This window comes from Diabrotica undecimpunctata, chromosome 2, assembly GCF_040954645.1.
Source record: "Diabrotica undecimpunctata isolate CICGRU chromosome 2, icDiaUnde3, whole genome shotgun sequence".
Classification (NCBI taxonomy): Eukaryota; Metazoa; Arthropoda; class Insecta; order Coleoptera; family Chrysomelidae; genus Diabrotica; species Diabrotica undecimpunctata.
The window spans coordinates 44,098,760-44,119,530 of NC_092804.1; the positions used below are offsets into that span (position 1 = coordinate 44,098,760).

A 20,771-nucleotide genomic window follows, 5' to 3' on the forward strand; every position below is an offset into this window, starting at 1 on the left:
TTTAAGCCTACCCCTCCTGAAACTGCATTTGACATGTGACATGTGCCATGTGACAACTACAGAGGAATAACCCTCCTAAACGTAACATCAAAGAATATAGACGCTTATATATTCTTTCGTAACATACAAAATATTGGAATATATTCTTTATGACCGACTATCGTAAAGACATAATTGTGAAGACATAATAGGTAAATATTTCGTAAAGAAAGGTCAACGACCGATCAAATATTCCTTCTAAGGCAAGCTCTGGAAAAACCATATTAGGATGGCATTGATACTCATCACCTGTTTGTTGATTTTAGATGTGCCTATGATAGTGTTGAAAGAAACGCACTATACAAGGCCATGATAGAATTCAGCATACCAGTACACTTAGTAAAATTAGTGAAAGTGCCCCTCCCAAGAGTCGAGTGTAAAGTTAGAGTGCCGAACGGAGTTTCCAGAACATTCCAGTCTCAGATAGGACTTAGACAAGGAGGCAGCCTATCATGACTTCTATTCAATATTGCACTAGAGAAAGCAATAAGAGAATCTGGAATAACAACCAGAGGAACTATTATTAATCGCAGCGTACAATTACTAGCGTACGCCGATGACATCTACATTATTGCAAGAAGAAAGGCGGACGTGGTCGAATCATTCAAGGGGCTTGAAGCAGCAACAAAAAGAATGGGACTAGAGGTTAACACTAGTAAGACGAAGTATATGAAAGTATCAAATTATATACAAGCAGCACAACCCGAAGATCTAACGATCGAAACATACACTTTCGAAGGAGTAAGAGAGTTTATATACCTAGGCTCAAAAATTAATCAGAATAATGCAGTAAGTGCAGAAATTAACAGATGGATATATCTGGCAAATGGAGCCTATTATGGATTAAAAAAATTTTTAACAACAAGCCTAGTTACAAGAAGAACGAAATTAGTGATATACAGAACTCTTATCAAGTCCATCCTCACCTACGCGTCGGAAACATGGACGATGACAAAGAGCGATGAAGAACGTTTAAGATACTTTGAACGTAAAATCCTCCGGCATATATATGGAGGAGTACAGGAGGGCGGATTATGGCGTAGACGCTATAATTTCGAACTTTACCGCCTGTATGACAATCCTGATGTTATTAGGTACATCAAAATAAACCGGCTGCGGTGGTTAGGCCACATAGAGAAAATGAATGAGATGGAGCCCCTAAAATATATTTATAACCAAAGAATAGATGGAGTGGGATAGGGAGAGGCAGACCCAGAACACGATTTAAGGATCAGGTGGAGGAAGACTTGAGAATGTTGGGAGTACGAAACTGGAAAGCCAAGGCGAAGAATAGGAGAGATTGGAGACTTATCCTTGAGCAGGCCAAGACCCACCATGGGTTGTGGAGCCAATGATGATGATGATGATGAATAGTGTATAAGATATAAATTTTAATTGAGAAATCAAATAAAAATGGTCAAAATATACTTTTTCTGCAGCAGTTCCGAAAATAAAACTTTCAAAAGTACCATTTTACACAATTCGTACTGAAAGCAGCTACTTTCCGCACTAATTTTTTCACTTTCGTGACGATTTTGGGTAGCTAGGTAACGGCTTTGACAATAACATCAACTTTGTATTTTATTATGACAACGCTTGTCATTTAAGATTCGTGTGCTCAGTTTTTCGTTTTTCAAGTACAAGCAATTGAAATCAGCAGTGAAAGTGAAGCCGAAATGATTCCAGATCAGATCAGGGAAACTGCTAAAGCCGCTATTTATGAATTATTGCCGGTAAAGGCAAGAAAGAGGTATGAATTGGTCTACGATTTATTTAAAAAATGAAGCAATGATAAAAATGTACGTACTATAAATGAAGAAGTCATTCTTGCATATCTAATGGAAAAATCTAATATCTTGAAGCCATCAAGCCTTTACAGCAATTACTCGATACTTAAGTCCACACTTAACATTAAAAATAATATAGATATGCTATCCAAAAGTTATTGCTTTCCTTAAAAGAAAATCCATCGGCTACAAACCAAAAAAATCTGATAAATTTTAATCACAAGCTGAAGATAAGATCTACTTAATGACAAGGTTATATAATTAAATCTAATTTCTCTTTTTTTATTACTTTTTTTTTGTAAGTTTAAGGTTGTATTAATAATTGGTTTGGCCGGCGCTTGTCGTCTTGAGGAGCTTTGCAAAATGAGTTTAGATAATATAGAAGATAAGATAATTATGTTAGTGATTAAAATTCCTAATTCTAAAACGAACATGGAAAGAACCTTTGTGGCTATTGGAGAAAATAACATTTCTTTATACAAAAAATATTTGTGATTATGTCAATCAAACACACCGCATTGTAGATTATTTGTATATTACAAAAATGGAAGGTGTATTATACAACCTATTGGTATTTACACTTTTCGAAAAATCGCCTGCACAATTGCTGAATTTCTTAAATTACCGCATCCCGAAGAATACACCGGACACTGTCTACGAAGGAGCTCAGCCACTTTACTGGCTGATTGTGGAGGTACTATAACCAACTTGAAAGGACACGGAGGATGGAAATCAACTAATGTAGCAAAGGGATACGTAAAAAATTATTTAAGAAATAAAATTCACAGATTGAAAATGGCCGCAACCAAGTTAATATCTCAAAAAATAGTAAAAGTACTGACACGTCTAACACTAATTTCAATACTGCCACTTCTTTTAATATTTCTAACAATATCAATGTAAATAATTGTTATAATTGTGCTAACAATATCGATGTAATTAATATTCATAAGTAGATTTTTCTAATGTTGAATTCACGAGAGTAACTTTAAAGTGTTTAATAAAAGTTCATAAGTAAAGTTTATCCATATATTCTTTTTAACATACAAAACGGCTACAGAAAAAATATTGTAAGTAACACAATCCAAAAGTAATTTTACGAGACTCGCAAGATCCCAGGACTGGCCTACGGCTCGCCCTGGAAACTTCCTACTCGTCTCGTAAAATATCACTTTCGGAACTTGTTACGTAAATTAGTATTATTGGGTATTCTATATGCAGAAAATCATTTTAAATACTAATTCGTAGAATAATATTTAGTTAAATATTTTTAAATGTAACAACTAAAATACAAAAGATAAACAGTTGCAAATACTTATTTGTTTACCTCTGTCCCGTAGATAAGCCTTCTTTCATTAGGATTTAGCGATAATAGAATGTCTCCCACGTATGTATAATACTCCCCCATTTCTGCTCGTTTTTCCAATAGTTCTAAAATTTCTCGTTCGGATATTGGATGTAATGCTGCCAGATCTTCTTCATACATCGGTTCCAAGTCAGCGTCTATATCTTTCTTCAAGAATTTTCCGTGAACAACAATATCTGGAGTTTTCGGTTTAAGCTTGATTGACTTTACATCGGCTATTAAAGATTTTAACTCCATTGTTAACTATAACGAAAAACATAAGGTTATTTACATGTAATACAATAATAAACAACACTAATGTTATTAAAAATTTGAAACTAAAAAGAAGCAGAGTTTTGTAATGAAAACATTTTGGAGATGCCTATTAAATTCTTCATCAGTTGGCGCTACAGCCCTTCGTGAGCCTTGGCCTGCTTCAAAACATTCTTCCATCCTTCCCTATCGAGTGTCTGTCTTCTCCAGCCCCTCACTCCAATCTCCCTCAGATCTTCCTGTACATCGTCCAGATATCTGAGTTTAGGTCGCCCTCTTCTTCTTCTTCCGACCGGCCTGTTTAGCATAGTTATTTTAGTGGGATCACTCTCATCCATCAGCATAACGTGGCCCACCCACCTTAGGCGGTTTATTTTGATGGTCTTCACAATATCTGCATCACCAAAAAGTCTATAGAGTTCAAAGTTATATCGCCTTCTCTTATTAAATTAGTCGCCCATAATAAAAGAAGTAATTGGTTGCCTCAAAAAGTCTTATCACCTCTACTGTGATGGATGGTGGTTGATGATATTAAAGCTTAAAAGAGACATTTTTTGTACTCTGGACTATACATACGATCTAGCTATAGTATTTAGAAGTAATCATGGTAATATTGTTGCTGATCACATACAAGGTGTCTTAAATCTAGTAAGATTTGGCTTTTGAAAGAAATATTTCAGTAAATTCTAATAAAAAGACAGTTGTTTATTCACAAATATGAGAAAATTAATAATTAACCTTCGATTACCAATAAAACAACTCTATCATTCTTAGGAGAGATTAAGTATCTCGGAATTATCTTATGAAATCCATAGAAAATTTACGGGGAATGCTCAGTTATAACATAATGCCACTAAAGTAACGAGGGATTTCTGAACGTGCAGTAAGCTTTATGACAAAACATGAGATACCTGAAACCTAAAGTAATATATTTATCATATATACTAAGTGACATAGAAATCCGAACACCCAGTTTAAATGATTTTATTTTAATAAAATTTTGTATAAGTACTTAATGAAGCATAATAAGTAAATGATTAAAATTTCAAAATGATTGCATTGCTTTAAAGCCCTTTTACCTTTAATAATGTGTGGATGCACCCCGATGTGTTACGCATTCTCCAACGCGCCTAGGCATGCTTCTGATCAGGTGGTCAATGTCCTCTTGTGGTATCTCATTCCAGGCAACCACCAACTCCTCTCGAAGTGCTTGTAGAGTCTGAGGAGGACGTTGCAAATTGAGCAATCTCCTACCCATCATATCCCACACGTGCTCAATTGTGGATAAGTCGGGAGATCTTGGTGGCCATGCTAACAATGTGACAAAATTATGTTGAAAGAAGTCTATTGTGACTCTTGCAACATGTAGTCGGGCATTATCTTGTAGGAAAGTTGGATTTGACAGGGTGTCAAGATAGAGTAAAAGGTGGGGTTCTAGGACTTCTTGGATATAACGCTGCGCGTTCATGTTACCTCTGATGAAGATTAAAGGTGACCTGGAACCATAAGCTATATTACCCCAAATCATAACTTCAACAGTATGATGAACATGTCTTTCTACAAAAAACTGTGGACTCCTCCTTTTACCACGTCGCCTTCTAACCCTCGCTCGACCATCGTGCATGCCTAAACAAAATCGAGACTCGTTACTAAAGACAATACTGTTCCATTTATGATCCCAGAGTGACCGTTCTCTGCACCACTGTGTGGTCGGTATGACAATAGGCCAAAACTTCTCATTCGTCGGTAAACACTTCGCATGCCAACAGGTCTTCCGTGTTCTGCAAACCATTCATTTGCAATGGAGCTGGTAGTGGAGAAACGGTCTCTTAAGGCCAATAATCTTAGGCGGCGATCTTCACGGTCTGTTGTTCTACGGCGGCGTCCAGTGCCCCTTGCTCTTTACGTACGACCTTCTTGAAGTCATGCCTGACAACACCTAACCACGGTGTCTACACTTCTTTGCACTCTAACTGCAACTTCCCGAAAAGAAAGTCCAGCTTCCCGAAGTCCCATTATACGACCCCTATCAAACTTAATAAGTTGACGAAATCGTACAGGTCTCCGTACTCTAGGCATCGTAACCAATCGTAAAGAATGTCAAGAACCACAATCCGCCAAATTTGAATCTTTACTACGGTTGAAATATTCATTTTTAGATTGTTAGTGAATTTAACAACAAAAAGTATAAAAACCGGAATCTCCAACTGATAAGGCTAAAAATTTTATCACTTGTTTTTTTTTAGTAAGATAAATAAATTACACCAAATTTTATTGAAATAAATTCATTTAAACTGGGTGTTCGGATTTCTATGTCACTTAGTATATAACGATTGTCAGAACCATAGTTACATAGGATATGCTGGTTTGGTGAATAAAAAACAAATGCAATAATAGAGTTACAAAAAATGCAAAAAATTGCGTGTGTAATAATGAAGAGTGCAATGTGATCATGCTTCATCGCAGCCTTAGATATAATGCTGGACCTTCCTTCTCCAGTAGAGGACCTCTACATATACATTTAAACTCTCTTTATGCTAACAGGGCTCAGGATTTAAAATCTTGCAAATTGACTGGCATCCAGAAGTTTTAAGGGTTGGAACAACGCGAACGTAACACATGAAGATGCTTTTTGAAAAACAAGATTTCGAGGTGAAGGTGAATAATATTATGTACGAGTATACGTTAACACAATTTGAAATCTGCCCTTGTGAGGCCTAACTCTTGTGTGATGAGCCAAATACACAAGAGTCTCTTATTCTAATGAGCCAAGTACATAAGAGGGAGTAACAATAGGGGTCACTGGTCCTAATACCAGGATGTTAATAACTTTTAGAAATTCTTATACTCCATTTTAAGTAGAACTACTATCAATCGATTTTTGTACTTAAGAATTCCTGAAAAAACGACTCAAGTCAGCCAAAATATTTATTGCCTCAAACAGTCAAGCTTAAGACGCAAAATTCTATAACTTATAAGTCGATAACAGCTTGAAACTACACCTATTTTCTTAAGCAACTACAGGTCGCAACAAAGTAACTTCACTATAGGTGTCAGAACATAAAGAACTTGTTGATAATGGGATTGCTGATAGTTTTTTTAAATCTTTTGTTTTAAGTCGGTCGTACTTCGTCCAACAGCTTACTGTACATGCTGATAGTTTTGCCAAAGAAGGATTAAATCCTCCTTTTATAAGATTAGAATCCTCACCCTCATAGTGGGTTTGTTCTGATCGCTAAGCAAAAATACCCTTAGAGCTTCAGGAGACTTCAGTTTTTTGCTGATATTCTGTTGATTAAACGCCGTATATATTCCAAGGCGCCAATTTGGGCCATCTATAGCCGACAAACAGCTACAGCTACAAACAACAAGTACATCGAGTATTTACATTCGATTCGTTTCTATCTAGTATTCGACTATGAGCCAGATATTGAATATTAACGATGACATATGAATTTGGAATAATTACATTCAAAAGTGACGATTAGTGCTATGGACAAGGAATATGTCCATTGTCATAAGTTTAAGTTCAGAAAATGAGTCAGCGGGACGTGTTATGGACTAAGTAAGGTATGGGACGCTCTGCGAATAGAGGTAAAACGCTAATATTTATTTTGAGTGGTCTAGCCATCTTTTTTTATCATACGCGCATGGTAGAGATAGGGAGATACGCGCGTAAAGAGAGATAGATATACTACCGATAGAGTGCTCCACGTTTCACTATTTTACTCACGATGCTTTTTCTATTCTTAGTAGTAGGTATGTTTATGGTTGCGCGTCAGGTAAAGTCCAGCTAGCAGAAATTGAAACGCCACCTGAACCATTGAACGGCTTACTTATGGGTTGGGTATGGACCCAGATTAAAACCTGGTACTTGAATCATCCATTCGCACCTTTGCACATTGCATTTTCGTTAGTATGATTAATTTTTTTATTATCTTAATATTTTTTATTTCCACTTAAAGTTGGTGTCTCTTTATCTGTTTATCGAGTCGGTGGCTTGCGAAAAAATTTTTATCCTATTGTTTCAATGTGTTTTTGACGTATTTCTCTAGTATCTTTCTTAAGTATTTCGATAACATTTTTATGTGGTATTCAGTAGCATAATCCTTTTTTAATTGTTGGTGTTTGTTGGTGGTCTCTCCTTTGTGTAAATTAATATTATTTTTGCTTTTATACATTTCATAGGCACTTTTTGGTCTACCAAATATAATATATCTTTGACACGTTCCTAAATCCAGCAATGTTTCCCCTCCGTTCCTACTTAGTTTATTTTAGAATTAATTTAGTGCTGCAGCTTCCTCTAATTTTAGCTGTTTGACTACCTCAGTAAATTACTTATAAGTGAGAATATTTTGGACTTTTTCATACCTTATCTTCAGATCGCCATCTATTACTATTTGGTTGTTTATATACAAATTAGTGAAATGTCTGATCCTGGAAAAAGTTGTCTGTATTGATTTTTGGTGTACCTTTATCTTCTTGTGTTGCATTGTTTCTTTACATAATCAAATACTTTCTTTTGTTTTGTTTTTGTTCTCCCTTTTTATTGCTTCTATCAGTTTAAATCCAGACCCACTTCAATTTTCTCCTGTGTATAGTTTAGCCGATTTTTATTTTTTCCGTTTGTATTTATTGAATTTTTCTTTCTTTCCTAATTCTACATTAGTTTAGGTTGTTTCTTGTCGACATTTTTCCTTGTATTCATCATCCAACTACTCTTTTTTTTCAATTTTTAAGTTGTTTTTGTCTTTGTCTAATCGCCCTTTCTGATATTTCTATTACGCCTGTATGTTATTGATGCTATTTTATTTTGTTTTCTGATGTTACTCACATTTATTTTTTTTAGGTCCTTCGTATGTGTTTTAGATTTTCGGTTAATCTTTTGCTTATTTACTATTTATTTTTTTCTTTTTAGTCTGTCTAAAAGTTTTAGTTCCAGTTGTTTTAAAGTGTATTAAAAGGGAGTTGTGATTTTCACATTGATTTCTGCTTTTATTGGTCTGAATCAAAATTTTCTTCTCCTTATCAACTAATATTACCCTCGTAATAAAATTAGCTAGAAAAATTATTCAACTCAATTCCATTTAATTAGATATGATAAATACTTTATGTAGTCTTTTTTAATTTTTTTCACTTTAGTTATGTATAGTGAAGGTGAAATATTTATTTATTATATTATTACCATTTTAAGGATACATATTATAATTCTAATTTTAGGGGCATCCAAACCCTGTCACTGTAATTGTATCTTATCAATTAATATTAATATTAGTATAAATATATAAATATGTGCATATATATACTAGTCCTTTCTTACATATATATATATATATATATATATATATATATATATATGTATATATATATATATATATATATGTATATATATATATATATATATATACATATATATATATATATATATATATATATATATATATATATATATATATATATATATATATATATATATATATAGGGCCTGCGTAGCGCAAGCGGTAGGATGCTTGACTCGCAAGCCGGTGGTCCGGGGTTCGAATCCCACCGCCGGCAAGAACATCTAGACATTTTAAAAATGTCTATAGGCCCCAGGTCGACTCAGCCTGAATAAAAATGAGTACCTTGGGTAAGGCCAGGGGTAATAATAGACGGTTGAAGCGTAGCACTGGCCATGTTACCTTCCTTGTATACCGTAGCCCCTAGATATAGCAGACTACCCTGCTATACTCCCAAAGCCGCGACAGCGGTATAAAACGGGAGACTTATATTATATATATCAGCAATCGGTCTGTAGGAACTAAAACTCTATTTGTTCTGTCTCAATATTTCGTCACGATTTTGTGACTTCTTCAGGAGAAAACTGTAAATTTATTAGAATAGTTAATTATTATATGTAAACAAAGTGAATATTTCAATACTTACTTATACTTACTTATACAAACTATAAGAGTAAAAATTAAAATTTTTTTAACATAACATTTTTAACATATATTTTTAAATATACATATATATATATATATATATATATATATATATATATATATAAATATATATATATATATATATATATATATATATATAAATATACATATATATATATATATATATATATATATATATAAGTTTCATATAACTTACGTGATAATTATTTTCAGGAATTTCTTCTAAAAATGGATGTTCAATTATTTCCATCATACACGGTCTGTATTCGAAATCTTTAACAAGACACCTAAAACATACGTACAATTTGTATGTAAAAATAAAAAATATAACACTTAGTATAATGTATAGTCATATTATATTGAATCCCAGTTACACATTGATATCAGATAGTTATGTATAAGTCCAACTCGATTTGATTATATGCAACATAATAAACTAATTTAAATACTCAATAAAGTAGAACTCGATGAAAGGGATATCACTTTTATTTGAAACTAATATTGAAACCATAAAGGACGTGCTCAGACTATTCAAAATAGATTAGACGAATAGAAATTGCAAGAAACCTAATCAGAAACAAACGCCACATCTTCTATAAAATAAAACTTTCGTTACTTACTCAGTTAGCTGCACTGAAGTGCTATATGGTCCTTACTAGACAATAATGATTGAAGCTTTTAATATAAAATATAATTTATATATCGTAGTTCTACGCGTAACGTGAATCAAATTTCAATATTTCTATCAGAATTCTAACAATTTGACAAAGAAAAAAACAGAATAGAAGAAGTACATATACACCTAAAAAGAGATGAAATGAGGATATTAACAGAATAAGAGACAATGTTGATGGAAACAGGAAAATAACCGAAATGAAAATAAAAGAAACATTTATAATATCGAATAAATAATTTTTAATAGATATAACGTTTGAACACTCTTACTCGCCAATGAAGTCGTGAAAATTTTCTGTCCACGTTGATACTTTTCTTAATGTTGGAGGTGGATTTGCAACAATTTGGAATAATGCTCTTGATGGATTCATTCCTTCGTAAGGAGCTTTACCTTCTGCCAATTCGATTGCCGTTATTCCTAATGACCATACATCTACCTGAAAGTTAAATCTGAACATTAATATAAATATAAAAATAATTGATATATTGATATTAGGAAATATTGCAAGTTTTATATCAGTTTTTTATGTTGTCGAGTGGAAGTGTGGTTAGGCGTCTAGCCATACCAAACCTAAGCTCACTTAAGCTGAAGTCTGTTAATATATGATATGCCAAATTGTTTTTTATTTGGATTTGATTTTTCATTGAGATATTTAACATGGTTTAATAAGTCCATGTGGAATTTGTCTGGCATATAATAAATGTATCTGTCATTTGTCATTTATTAAGAATGTATTATTTCTTGGATTACGAACACAGTAATCATAAAGAACATTTATAATCTAAATCACGGCTGGCACAATGGTGGTGAAAACAAGAAACAAGAAAGCAAAACTTACTCTGTCATTGTATCCAGAAATTTTCTTGGTCCCCACGCCGACTATTTCCGGCGCCATCCAGCTAGGAGAACCAAGAATGACTGAAAGCATTTCATCCATCTGGTTTCGTATTTTAGAAAGGCCGAAGTCACAAATTTTTACTTCTCCTTCCTTTGTCAATAGTATATTATTACCCTTCAGATCTCTATGGACTATTTTGTTTTCGTGAAGATATATAAGACCCTAAAATAATAAAATTATAAATTTTTTTGTGACAATATTAATTTAAATTGAAGTCTGTAATCTAATGTACCAAAGTGTTTTATTTAAAATTTAAATTTTTGTTGAGAATTGGAGGTATCTATTAAATAAATAAGAAAAAAAAAACTCTCCCACGTCCTTTCTTCGTAATTTAATGAATTGTTACTGAGTACTTACTCTAACAGTCTCCTTGATGACATAAGCAATATGTTCTTCGACCATTCTTCGATTTTTTGCAAATAAACGGTTCACCAAGTCAATAACAGAGCCTCCTTCGCACGGCTGCAACACAAAGTATAATTCATAAGCGTAAATCAATCTCAGAAGTCTTTTTGTTGGCTTACCACACGCTAATTAAAAAAAAGTTTATTCTTACCAATGATGCATATTAACTTGTTGAAAATTCATTATGTTCTGACAGAAAAAATGCGGTTTATGGTTGGTTGGAACTCGGTTTATTAGACAGAAATGACAGTTGTACAGTTCTTAAATAATGCAAGTTAACTTTTTATTAAAATATGGGCGGTAAAGGCGGTTTAAATAACGACTTTTTTAATTTAAGACCGATCAGTCTGAAGAACTTTTGACGTATTTTTTAACATTATTTTTAATGTGCATTGTTCTACGATAAAATATTATAATAATAGAAGAAATGGGTTTTTAATAGAACTTAAATAATTAATTATAGTATAAACACCAATATAACTGCTATTTCAGCAGCAAAAATCACTACAATTACTTTTATTTTTTACGAAATTTAGTTTAAATAGAACTTTCAATGTAAAAATAAAAATAGAAATAAAAATTTAGTTTAAATAAAACTTTCAATGTAGAAATAAAAATATTTGTTTACGGTTTTTTCTTTTTCTTCATCATTTCATGTTGGACATTTGTTGCTTATTCTGGCATAAGGAATCTCCCCACCTTCTAAGAATAGCGAGAATAGAAAAATGCAAAAAAATTCAAAGGGCAAAATGTTTTGTTCTTAAAAACAACAAAATTAGATTGAAATGAATGCATCTTCTGATTTAAGATGTACAGTGGCGAATCCAAGGGGGTGGTCACGGGGGTCATGACCCCCCTCCAAACAAAAAAAATATGAATCAAATGATCCTAAAAAAATTATTTAAAACCCATCAACCCTATAAGCACGAAGTTAAGAGTTCAACTGATCCAGGAAAAAAGAAAAAATTTGAATCCAATAATATAAACTGTGATTCTTTGTGGTAGACAAAATATTTATTTGAGCGGGCATAGGGATGATAAAAATATTACAAGTATTGTAAACAGCGATGGTACAAAAAAAATGATGGCAATTTTAGACCATTGCTTCGGTTTAGGATAGATGCTGGCAATAATGATCTGCTAAAACATTTGGAAACTGCTCCGGCTAATACTACATTAATTAGCAAGACTACTCAAAATGATATCATTTCTTGCTGTACAGAAGAATGTATCTGCGATATCTATATTTAAATGAGATTAGAGAAGATTTTATTACATTTTTGTTATCGCCTATGATTCGATTCGAGAAGAAGATGTCGGTTCAGAATGAGAACGCCGCGCAACTGGAGTTGCTTTAGGCCACATTGTTGAAGATTCCGTAAAGAATTTTAACTTAGATTTATGAAACAAAAGGTGCCGTTAACGAATTAAAAATATCGGCCAAAAATGCTGTGCGTTGTCTATGTAGCAATCATATTTTGAATAATTCCTTAGCAAGCTCCTCAAAAGTTATATCATGTGATGCTTCAGAAACTATAAGAGAAGTAGAGCTTTTGCTAATGCCTCTCCCTAACGACATGTTGTTTTTAAGTAGGAACTGGGGGCTGCTGTCCAAGGTATTTGTGAGACTCGTTGGGTTGAAAGGCATGAAGGTCATCTTCAGTTTTAGGGCAAATCAATCATCAAAATATACAACGCTTCTGAAACAATTTTTACGTGGAAGGACAGTAAAACGTCAGCTGATGCATTTTCATTAATGCGAACTATTAGGAGCCCAGACTTTCTCATTTCAGTAGTTTGTCTTGATATTTTAGGTACAACAACTGTATCAGTTAGTCGTCTTCTTTAGTCACCAAAATTAGATTTGAAGAAGACTACTGAGGCTATAGAAGACATTAAATGCATTCTTTAAAATAAAAGATCAAATACCGAATCTGTTTTTAGAAAACAGGAAAACATTTACTATGAGGAAATAGTTGAACAACTAGACATTGAATTGAAGATGCCTCGTATAGTTTCTCGTCAAAACCAACCTGCTAACTCTTGCAAAGAATATTTCCGAAGATCTATTCATTTACCCGTTTTAGACACTATCTTAACTGACTTAAAAGAACGATTTTCACCGAAAGTTATGAATCTATTTAATCTTCGAGTTGTTTTACCTAAAACTGATAACTCTCCAGATGATAAAGTTGCATTAAAAAAAATTGTTGATACCTTTCAGGATATTATTGGACCATTTACTTCATATTCCACAGTAGAACAAGAGTTTTGACTGTGGATTTAAAAGTGGAAAAGAGTCGTGCAAAGTAATGGAAAACTTCTTGATTCTATTTTAGAAGTATTAGAAAATTGCAATATTCATATGTATTCAAATATCAGAATATTTCTGCAAATATTAATTACACTGCCAGTCAGTGTAGCAACAGCAGAGCATAGTTTTTCTACGCTTAAGCGTCTAAAGACTTGGCTTAGAAATAGAACTTCGGAGGAAAAGTTAACTAGTTTAGCAGTCATCAATGTGCATCCTGAAATTTCTGTACATGTTGATACAATCATAGAGCGATTTGTTAAATCAGATAGGCGAAAAGAATACATTTTATTAAATTATATAATATTTACTTGTCTTATTCTTATAGTATTTTTAATCACTGAACTTTTATTTACCACTCGTTGCCGGCTGTTGCTGACAATTCGTGAGAAAAATTTCAATACCGAGTAAAAAAATTCACTCACTTGTAGCCTAATATGCCTAATTATAGAAATAACTATTCTTGAATTATATAATGTTTTTGTTGAATAAATTAATTTAAATAAAATGCTGTTTACACTTCTTCTTAAGGTTCCTTCTTCATTACGGAAGAGTGGCTATAACTACAGCAAATTGTTCTCTATCTTAAGCTGTTCTTAGTATCGAATGTGTGTCCATACCTGTCCAGTCTCTTACATTCTTCAGCCAGGAGTATTTTCTTCTTCCTATACCTCCTTTTCTTTCTACTTGTTCTTCCATAATGAGTCGTAGAAAGTTATATTTTTCTCCTCTGTAAATATGTCCTAGATAACTCGTTTTTTTGTTGTTTACAATATTTAGGAGTTCTCTCTCAGTCCTCATTCTTCTTAGCACCTCGTTGTTGGTCACGTGCTCTGTCCACGAAATCTTCAGCATCCTTCGAAAAACACACATTTCAAAGGCTTCTATACGTCTCATACTTGTAATTCTGAGAGTCCATGTTTCCACTCTCTATAGCAATAAAGAATAAATGAATGTTTTTACAAGTTGATATCGAATATCCAACGATAAGATAGAGTTTATTAGGAATGTTTAATACTAATAAATTCATTAATGTTTATACTTACATTGAGTTATTGCATTTAAATTAAAAAAAGAGGTTTAATCTTTGTATGTAGGTATATTTAAAAACCCTTAAAAGGGCTACATCAAAAAACACAAACGTTTTCGGAATAATAATTCCATCATCAGGTTAAAAAGCAGGTTAACATGCCTGAGCCACCAAAATATTAGGGTACAACCCTTTACAAAAATGAAGTTACCAAAAAGTGTACATGTTGTTGTTTAAAAGTGAGTGATGTTTAATACTTTATTAGATTTAACTTCAGGCAACACATAACCATGCCTCACGTGAGTTCCAGGGTCCGGAGAGTAAAGTTTACTTCGATTTAAAGATGAGCTGAATTTTAAGGCCAACAAAATTCCAGGTTAGAAAAATCGGGATAAGGTCTTATCATTTTAGAAGTATAACAAGTAAGAATATAAAGATATGCTTAAAAGCCTAATAGCACAAATTGTCTTTATCCAAGAAGTGGAGAGGTTCAATGATGAAAAAAATGGGCAAAGGATATAAATAGTTACATAACCAGGCTTACTGTAATGTACTATATAATAACGGCGTTACTGATCATGGCCCTCGGAAGACAATATCCAACAGGGGAGAAGAAGACAAGGACTCCCAGGTCGTTAATTAGCGAATTCCTTGTCAAAAGAACGTAGATGTGAAAATAAGACTGTCCAATACTAGAATAGGAACCTGGAATGTTTAGAGCATGTTTCAGTCTGGTAAAATGCACAATGTTATTCAATAAATGAACAGGTTGAATATCGACAGTGAAGCCAGGTGGCCCAACTCAGGTTGTTTTTAAACAGACGAAGCCACAATATATTATTCCGGTAGCGAGAATAACCAACACAGACACGGCGGAGCAGTTTTCTTCTTCTTTTTGTGCCTATCCTCTGTGGATGTTGGCAATCACGTTGGTCCATATAACTTTGTTGAGAGCTGCTCTAAATAGATGTATGGTAGTCATTCCTGCCCACTGTCTGATGTTCTTCAACCACGATGTCCTTCTGCGCCCTTGAGATCTTTTGCCTTCTATCTTATCTTAGTAATAGTTAATAAAAAATCTAATAGAGCGGTGGAATGCTATTTCCCTATCTCAGAAAGGGTAATGGTACTGAAGTTGGTGACATCTCATGCCAAACTAAATTTGATACAAGTTTATGCTCCTACGGCGAATTCCGACGAAGAAGAAGTGAAATTATTATACCGAGATATTGAAGAAGCACTAAGAATAACGAAAACAAGAGAAATCACGATAGTCCTAGGTGATCTCAATGCAAAGATTGGAAAGGGGCAAAGCGGAAAGTATATAGGAAACTATGGTCTGGGAAATCCAAACGAGAGAGGAGACCGTCTGTTGCAATTCTGTCAAGAGCAGACTTTGATTATTACAAACACATTTTTCAAGTTACCAAACAGACGACTTATACATCGCCCGCCCGCCCGAAGTATCAATAAAAATACTGTTTTCTTACCTCCAATACAAACCATATCTCGTTACTTTTCTTAAATATCCCATAAAAATCAACAATGTTAATATGGCTACTAAAATCTTTCAGTATTTTGTATTCTTCTTCAACAAATTCTTTACATCCGGTTTCATACTTCTGACATTTAATAGCAACTTTCTTCTTACTGGCTTGAATGTCAATAGCTATATAAATTTTTCCGTATACCCCATATCCCACAATGTCACTAATTTCGTACCGGTCGCTAGGAGCGGGTATGTCGCTGAAGTCGACTTTCATTTTCTTGAAGCGGAATTTTAACAGGACTTAGAAATATATCTGAAAATGTTAAGAAAACCTATTATATCTAGAAAAATTAATGTTATATTAATTATATTTGTAACTTAAATTTTTAAAAAAGATTATTTTTTTCATGCTTGTGACGCTGGGACGCTAAAAACCAGATTTAATTATACATATGAATATACATATTTCTTCCAACATGTGTGATGTATTAAAATCTAGATTACTTAAATATTTAGAAATCTTTCACATTTTAAAAATTAGTAACATAGCAAATGTCTTATTTTTTTGAACGCTTATTACCACGATTATTACTGCATATTACCAAGATTATAAAGATGCTTAAAATGTGCAAATGACTTGAGATGCAGTTATCTAATTTTGATTTAAATTGCAGAAATTACTAAATTATTGTTCCATGTCTGTTTTTGTCCTCGTTGACATGATACGCTGTGCTCTGAAATGTAGCACTTACAAAAATATTATATTATTAATTATTTATCAATAATCATGAAATCGTGCTAAGAAGATATTGCTCATAAACATCAATAACCGATAGAAGACTTAATTCGCCAAATTTAATAACCCTGAAGTTATATTCAATCTTCGGAACTTAATAAAAGCTACGGATACGACTTAAGGTGGGTTGACACGAACCAAGGTTAAAGTCCGCTTGAACGTTGCGCGCGCAACACTTGGAAGCTACTTTGATCGTGCCACCTGTTTATTCAAGTACACTTATATCAACTGGTTCTATCCAAGTTAAGTAGGATGCCAACTTCCTTGGATCCAAATAGTGTGGTATTGTAAAATTAAAATAGCGTCAGTGTCGAAAAATCGAAAACGGGAAGGAAATACGAAAAGAAAATGGTCTGAAAGGAAGAGTGTTAGATTCATGAAGTTATACGAAGCTGAGGAAGCATTATGGAATGTACGGATAAAGGAATATAAAATAAGGGTTGCTAGAAGTGCAGAATTTTTTCTTTTTTATTCTTTTTTTCTGGATTTCAAGCTCATGTATCAACATATTAGCAACCACTAGAACAACTTGTACAATCACTTCCGCCATCTTTACAACGGTTAGTTGATATCCAAGTCATTTAACTGTGGCAACCAACTTGATATAAGTACATTTGTACAAGTCCACTTGCTCCAAGTTGGACTCCAAGCATTCTTGGATCGTGTCACCCGCCTTTACCCGAAACTTACTTACTGAAGATAGTCATATATGGGATACTAAACCAATAAACAACAGAGATCAAGGAGTAGAAAATATTTAAAAGAGCAGAACATTAATAAATGAGTCTCAAAAAAAGAAGAAGGAAAAATGATGATGATGAAAGTTATATATTGATTATTGTAATTTTTATGGGCAAATATTAATAATGTATTATCGGAATAAACATATTCCTAAAATCTCACTGCAATTGAGGTTATCAGTCAAGGAGAAATGGAAAATGTAAAAAATAAAGTATTTAAATCTTTGACTAGAAAACGTTTCGTGCAGTATTTCTGCACTATCTGTACAAGAACCTAAAAATAGGTATGGCATAAGCAATATGAATTAAATTAATAATAAACATGAAATATAAAGCCCAAATCAAAAAGCTTTGAAGAGGAGGTGGCCAACAAAAGCAAATATCAGGATTCGTAAGATGACAGAAAAAAAAAAACGAAATAAAGGCATATACAGTACTAAAACGTATAAATTATATAAGCTGACTTAATTTATGATCTGATATCTTGCTAAGGACGGCTTCATGTAGGGATTTTTCCACCAGAGATTCATTTGGTCTGCCCATCGTGTTAGAGATCTTCCTCTTGGTCTTCGGCCTTCTACATTTCCTTCTACTACCAATAGTTTTAAGGTCCCTGCTCTTCTAATTTAGGTTTGCTCGGTTTACTTGCTTTAATAACCTGTTTGTTATATGAAGCTCTTCCAGAATTGACCGGTTGGTCCTATGTTCTGTCCAGCAGCATACGCATAGAATTTGTAGAAGTCTGAATTCTTAGCTTATCTGACTTAGCCGTTCGGTCATGGTAATCATTTCGACGTCATTAGCTGCTCATTCGAATTGTGTCATCTGCGTATCGCAGGTTACTGATTTTTCTGCTTCCTATAGTGATTCCTCCATCCCATTCGTCTAGTACTTTTCTCAATATATATTCACCATAAATATATGTTGTATTATTAATGGTGATAGCATGCAGCCCTTCTTTGTTTAAAACGAATATGAGCAGCAGAGAAACAGTCGCAGGCGGAAATCAAGTTAATTTAACCAGCTGTGATACTGCAAACACTCACCAACCCATCTGGCAGGCATGGTGTTTTAATGCCAATATACCCCTTAAAACCGCGATGTCAGATTTTAAGACAAATACAAATTTACCCCAGGTGAGTGGGATGCGTTCAAAATCTCATACTGATTTATCAGCTTGTCCCAAGGATTCTGGTTGGGACAAAAAGTTGACTATATGGAAACCCAAAAACCCCACAGCTCTTTACGTTAGTACATACAATACCAGAAGTCTAATGTCCAAGGAGAAATTCACAGACATGGAAACTGAAATGAATAAAATTAAATGGGAGGCCATAGGTATCAGCAAAGTTAGAAAGAGAGGTGAAACTTGAAAAACACTGAAATCAGCGCATATATTTTATCAGACTGGCCCTGAAACTACATCAGTTGGAGGCATCGGTTTCTTTGTCCATAAAAAACACGCAAACAAGATAATAAACATTCAAAGTATATCATCTAGAGTGGCATATCTTATTCTGAAGTTGAACAGTAGATATCAACTCAAAATTATCCAAGTATAAGTTCCAACAACAGACCATACAGACAAAGAAATCGAAATATTTTATGTCAATATATCTACTGCACTTCATAACTCTCGTACTCAATTTACAATTTTATGTGGCGATTTCACAAAAATTGGTGTAAAAGAAGCAGAGCTAGAAAAATCCTTGGGAAAATTCTGTTCTCTAGGAAGAAATGACAGAGAGAATCTTTTACAAAAATATGCACAGAAGATGGACCTGGGAAAGTCCAAACGGTAGAACAAGGAACGAAATCGACTTCATCATAAGTGACAAAAAACAAATAATTAACAGTACTCAACAAGTTCACCACAAGCAGTGACCACAGAATGATACGAGCAAAAGTTCAAATCAACACAAAAAGAGAAAGAAACATAATGATAAAAAATAAATCTCATGATATCTGGACACCCCCATTAGATATCAACGACTTAAATAATTGGGTCATAAACGCCTTCCACGAAAGTCACCGAGTGCACTGTCCTAAAAGAAAATCAGATAGTAAAATAAGTCCATATACTGAAACGCTGCTAGATCAAAGAAGACAAATGAGAAGCGACACGAATGCAGACAGCCACACTGAGAAATGAATAAAACTGTTTCAAAGGCAATCAGGAGAGATTTAAGAAAATTTAAAACCGATAATATTAAACGTACTATACAGGTCAATAACAGCTTAAAAGTTCTACGTAGAAAGCTAACGAATGGGAAATGCAAAATTCATAAATTAAGAAACAAGCAAAATGAAATAATATCGCGTAGAGATGAGTTAATACAGGTCGTCGAAAAGTTTTACGAGGAATTATATGGAAGTAGATGGGAAGATCAAACAGGAATACTAACAGCAATTTCAAAGAAAATCATGAGTCAAGGTTCCGAACTAATGCCAGAAATAAAGGTAGATGAGATTCGACAAGCGTTAAGAAAAATAAATTAACTTCTATATATATATATATATATATATATATATATATATATATATATATATATATATATATATATATATATATATATATATATATATATCATATTTTTAAAATATTTTACATTTTTATTTTTTAAATATTCTCTTTTTTAAACAGTAAATAAAGAAATTCCAAGATACTTACCTGAACAATCTGCAAGAAAATAACTAAAATTCGTTTTTCTTTGTTTTAGTAGGATTATTTCCAACGCTTGCACATAACTCTCTTCTCAAAGCCAAGGAAGAGCAAAAACTAAAACTGCTTCTCTTAATACTTATTGCTAATGTAATTACTAGTCAAACTGAAGCCGTTTCAGTGTAATAGGATTAGAGATAAACTCGGTCCTAATATAAAGTTGCCACTTATACGTATACTTTTTTTATATACGCTGGTATTCATTGTTGGTTTGTTGAGGGCAAGCACTAGGAATTTTACGGGTATCGTTTTGAAGGAGAATGCTAACAATTCATTTCAGAGGCGTGTCGGTTTTTGATAGAACTATATGAAAGT

General features: G+C 33.3%; 1 protein-coding gene and 1 pseudogene across 1 annotated transcript in view; one reads left to right on the forward strand and one right to left on the reverse strand.

Annotated features, from left to right (window-relative positions):
• Positions 1-20,524, reverse strand: part of ninaC (STKc_myosinIII_N_like and MYSc_Myo21 domain-containing protein ninaC) — a 78,055-nt gene extending 57,531 nt beyond the window's left edge. The window contains exons 1-7 of the mRNA XM_072522785.1: positions 20,406-20,524; positions 16,200-16,511; positions 11,321-11,425; positions 10,904-11,125; positions 10,335-10,501; positions 9,586-9,676; positions 3,154-3,435 (exon numbers count right to left, since the gene is read on the reverse strand). Coding sequence (XP_072378886.1) covers positions 3,154-3,435; positions 9,586-9,676; positions 10,335-10,501; positions 10,904-11,125; positions 11,321-11,425; positions 16,200-16,472 — 1,140 coding nt within the window. The 5' untranslated portion in view covers positions 16,473-16,511; positions 20,406-20,524. The remainder of the gene's footprint in view (positions 1-3,153; positions 3,436-9,585; positions 9,677-10,334; positions 10,502-10,903; positions 11,126-11,320; positions 11,426-16,199; positions 16,512-20,405) is intronic.
• On the forward strand, positions 11,570-13,716 carry LOC140433065 (uncharacterized; annotated as a pseudogene).
• Positions 20,525-20,771: the final 247 nt, after the last annotated feature.